Raw genomic sequence first — 5000 nt, forward strand, 5'->3', positions numbered from 1 at the left:
AAGACTTGCTGTTCGTAGTAATAACTTCAGATAAACATCACAGATGGTAAAACTGTTGTGATTATCATTACAGAGACAGTTGATAGTTTACATATTTGTGGTGATTACCACGCAGTATAGTTCGTTAGTCCATATTTTTGGCTTTTTATGCGGTGGTTCTATGTTGAGTCTATGGAAAGACAGCTGCTTTAGGCATAACCTCGATCTCGTTGAAAGGCGGGGCTGCAATATATTTCCTGGTCCTCCATTTGCGCAACTCTCCTCCTCTATGGCTCTGGGACAACCCATTGGTCTATCTACAATGAAGACAATGGGACTGAGCCAATCACAATCTTGTAGAAAAGCAAAGGGGGCTTTGTGAGGGGCTGGTCTAAATGCCAAGGCCGTTTTTTCAGTCCTATTCCAGCCCTGAGAAAGGGACCATAAACGCGCAAGCACACCGGCAGGCAGGCAGGCAGGCAGGCAGGCAGGCAGGCAGGCAGGCAGGCAGACAGGCAGGCTAGGCATCTGGGGCGTGTTGTTGTACTATGGCCAAATAAAACACAGGTCAGCACATGTTGTCGCTCATTTAACAATGTTGTATCCCCGGCCAGTTGATGACTTGTTGATTACCTTGACAAGGCTGTATTTGCTGTTAACCTTATGGGTTCAATTTGGGTTGGTTGTTATTGTTGTTGCTTTCCTCCCCCTGAGGGAATATAGGATGATGAACACGTTGCGCCGTCTTCATCGTGAATTCTACTGGTATGCGTTGCAAAAAAACAAAAACAATAAAACTGCTAATGCAGGTTATTAAATTATTACAAGCACGAGCGATTCACACCGCAGAATTTGATCCACGACGCTGGCTTTACAGTGAAAAAGTGTTGTCTTCTGGTGTGCGTGTATGTGTATGAGTGCGAGCGCACATGCATGCATGGTATGTGCGTGTGCGTATGTGTGTGTGTGTGTGTGTGTGTGTGTGTGTGTGTGTGCATGTGCGTGTGCGTGTGCGTCGTGCGTGTGTGTGTGTGTGTACATTATACTGTGTCATGCTGTGTGTGCCGAGAGGGAAGAATCTCATTACTTTGCTGGGGGCAGGAACCAGCTCAAATGCAGCATGACAAAACCACACTTGCCTGTGGTTTACAAATTTATGTTTGCATTCAATAATGCTTGCACTAAACCCGTAGAGGGAAACATCATCTTACAACCACAGTAAATAATAGATACCATTTTTCCTCCCCTCGCTTCTTCTCCAGAGATCATCGGCAGGGTTTCTGGATGGAGTAAGGTCGGAAGCAGGTTGGAAGATGGAAGATAATGGGGGGAGGGGGGTGCGAAGATGAGAGGATGTTTAGTGGGGGGCGGTTGGATGGGGAATGGTGGGATAGCCTACTGTTACAGTAAGAGCCGCTGACAGCTTTGACTGGCCCGGGACAAAGTCTTCTGAAATCCCCCCCACCTAATACATACAATGTAATTATGACCCAATTCTGGGCCCAGGACAACTGACCCCGTTGTCTCCCGTGGTCGGTTAGGTTTCACTGGTTACAGTAAGTCCTTCCATTTTAAGAAGCCCGTGAAGGGGTATCGGGTAACCAAGCAGAAGATGTAATGTACTGTGTAAGTGGGCCACATGGGCTCACGGAAGGACGTGTGGACATGGGAGTGCGGTTGGATGTGCAGAGCAGACCTCAAGATGACATAAGACATTCACTTATGTGTGTGGAAATAGCAAGCGGAGGATGTAGTAGGTATGTCGGAATTTAGATTCTAGCCCTTTGAGGAGTAATGCCTTGTGTACACCAAGCGTGACCTACGAGACCCAGTTAACTGAGGTAGCGTACTGTAGCTTGCGCTTGGTGTACACACGGCATAAGGATTTTTCCCCAGTTATTCTAGAATTTTACACAAACATTCTACAGCTCCCATAGAACCCAGTGTTAAAAAATGAGAACTCAAAATTTCAGCAAATGTCTTATCATATGTGATGCATGTACTCTCTGAAGGGCTAGACACTCATGCATAACGCAGGGGGAGGGAAATATGTGGCGTTTGGAGGAGGCTGTACGTCAGACATTTCACACTAGGTAAACACTCAGATTAGACAGTATGGGTGGACAGTATTAACGGACGGCTGAAAATGAAGACATATTATGAGCATAAAGATCTGTGCAGGCCAATGGTGTGTGTTGGTGGGCATAAGGCAGTCACTGGACACGACACTGTCACACATGAGCAGGTGTGTGATGGAGTGAGTGGCATTAGGTATTGGACACTATGCTGTCACGAATAAGTGGCCGTGTGAAAACATGAACGTGTGGACGGGGCTGTACGTCAGGCCATTACACACTAGTCACTCACCCATGAAGTCGAGGTAACTCTCCCCCCCGGCTGTGAATCATGAGCCGTATCATCTCATATATGAGTGGGCACAGAGCTGACCGAGCACACTGACCATTATTGTATGTGTGTGTACTCTACTTAACCCTGTGTGAACAGTACTTAAAAAAAACTAACCCACTTAGCATCTGCACTTGCAACTGCATCTGTACACTGTATTTCCTGTGCACTGCTAGTGATGTTGGCTATGTTTATGTCCTCGATTGTAAGCTGCTTTGGTTAACAAGTCTCTGCCAAATGCAAGGTAATGTAATAATGCAATGTAATTATCCATGACACCACACAGTCAACTCACGTATGAGACCGGTGAGAAAATACAAGGCTGACAGACCTGGGACCTACTGTACGTCACCCATTAGAACCACACTAGACACTAATCATGAGGTTGAGGTAGCAAACCCAATCTCCCCACAGGCCGTGCATCATCAGCCCTCACCGCCCAGAACGGATCATCTTTAGACACACAGGTAGTTGGTGGGATGGGAATACGGCATGTTGGAGGGGAATAGATGTCACCCATGAGACGCACATTAGACACTATATACAGCCCACTTAGCCATGAAGTTGAAGATCCCCCCAGGCTGTGCACTATCAGCCGGATCATGTACGGACACTTACATATGAGTGGGTGGATGGGTGAACATATGAGCTGGCACAGACCAGACACTGACCACTAACCATTACTGTGCAAACACACTGAGCACGTCAAGAGTGACAATGGCAACGAAAGTAATTGTACAGTGGACCTGGCGACAAAAGAGACAAAAGCAATTTGGACGACAAGAGGCGATTTGAGCGGCAGAGCGACAATTTGCTGTTGAACTTCAGTGATTATTGCTAATGAGCAATGAGGTAGTTCGGCAACAGCCATCACAGCCAATTGGAATGTTGGAATGCTTGTATTCTGCTTTTTACGGTCATTGTAGATTTTGCCTCTTTTGGTGTGCTTGCACGGTTAGACACGACACACTAGCGTATCAGTGGGCCAGTGAGAAAAGGCCAGCAGACAGGGGGGGATACAGTATACTGTTCATCATCCTTTAGACAAACACTTTCACCCAGATGCTAGACACTGGCCACTCACCCATGAAGTGGAGGTGCCAAACCCCCGCTCTCTCCCCAGGCCGAGCACCATCAGCCCTCACCCCCCTCACAACGGATCATCTTTAGACACTCATGTAGTCGGTGGGATGGAAAGAGTGGACGGGCATCACCCATTAGAGACACACACACTAGACACCGGTCACTCACCCATGAAGTTGAGGTAGGCCTCTCCCCCCAGGGCGTGCACGATCAGCCGGATCATCTTGTGCAGCTGCATGCCGCGGTCGATGACAGGAGTCATGGCGATGAAGGAGCTCATGTTGGTGTACATCTCCTTGTCCATCAGCCAGAACGCCAGCGTCTTGTCACCCACCAGGGCCTGACATGGACAGAGACAGACACAGAGAGAGAGAGAAAGAGACAGACAGAGAGAGAGAGATGGGATGTTATTAGCAGAGTGGAGATTGGTGGACATTTCCATCAACCAGTGTCTTGTCACCCAACGGGATCTGTTGAAGCAAGGGGGATGACAGGAGGGAGAGAGAGAGAGAGAGAGAGAGAGAGAGAGAGAGAGAGAGAGACAGCGACAGAGAGAGAGACAGACACAGAGACAGACACAGAGAGAGAGAGAGAGAGAGAGAGACAGGGACGATGAGAAAGAAAAGAGAAAGATTGGAAGAAACGAAAGAGAGGAAAGGGAGGTGGTAGAAGACACTGCTGAGTGGTATTAGTGCAAGAGACGTTGGGGATTGATTAGAGAGAGAGAGGAGATGGTTGTGTGTGTATATGGAGGGAGACAGAGGAGGGGTGGGGGCGGTGGTGGTGGGAGGGGTATTAGTCGAGGGTAAATTGGAGGGACTGAGGATTGACAGGAGAGAGAAGACACGTGAAGGGGGTTGTCAAGAGGGGTTGGAGCCAGACATGGCGACAGGGGAGACATTGGCGTGGGGATTGACAAGACGGGACAGAAAGGAAACGACAGGGATGTTGAGACGCAAGACGGTGACAGTGGTGGTGGTGTTGGTGTCGGTGGTGGGCAGTGGTTCTCAACCTTTTTTTTGAACAAACGCCTCACATCCTAATCCTCGTAACGCACCCTTGACTTCATCATGAGCCTGCAAACATCCCCCCTTACTACAAAAAAATGACATAGACTAATACCCACAACGACAACTAAGCACCGCCCCCCTCTCTGTATCCTTCTCAACGCCCCCTTAGGGCTCCCCAATACCCCCCGGGGGGCTGTCCTGTCCCCTTTGAGAAACACTAGGGGAGATGGTTGTTTGGAAGATCAACAGGACAGAAAATAAATGAAAGGGGCGTCGAGTGGATGGTGAGCATCAGTGGGGCCAAGAGCAGGATTTGGGATGGACAGGACAGAAAGTTCAATGAATGAATGTCGTCTTTGTTTTCGTCATCTTAGTTCGACGCTGTGGTCCACTGTATCCTAGTTTTTATAGGTCTTCAAACAGTGCAAGAAAACATGCTATAAGTATATGTAGCCAAGACTTTTGAAGTTTGAACCTTGTAAACACAAGCGTTGCATAAAAGTAAAAAGAACATTCAGAAAT

The 5000-nt window shown here is 48.1% G+C and overlaps 1 protein-coding gene across 3 annotated transcripts in view; it reads right to left on the bottom strand.

Annotated features, from left to right (window-relative positions):
- gbe1b (glucan (1,4-alpha-), branching enzyme 1b) overlaps nt 1–5000 on the bottom strand; it is a 228502-nt gene that overhangs the window by 74781 nt on the left and 148721 nt on the right. For all 3 annotated transcript variants that reach the window (XM_063204808.1, XM_063204809.1, XM_063204810.1), the window contains exon 12: nt 3637–3808. In XM_063204808.1, coding sequence (XP_063060878.1) covers nt 3637–3808 — 172 coding nt within the window. The remainder of the gene's footprint in view (nt 1–3636; nt 3809–5000) is intronic.

This window comes from Engraulis encrasicolus, chromosome 8, assembly GCF_034702125.1.
Source record: "Engraulis encrasicolus isolate BLACKSEA-1 chromosome 8, IST_EnEncr_1.0, whole genome shotgun sequence".
In the NCBI taxonomy this organism is placed as follows: Eukaryota; Metazoa; Chordata; class Actinopteri; order Clupeiformes; family Engraulidae; genus Engraulis; species Engraulis encrasicolus.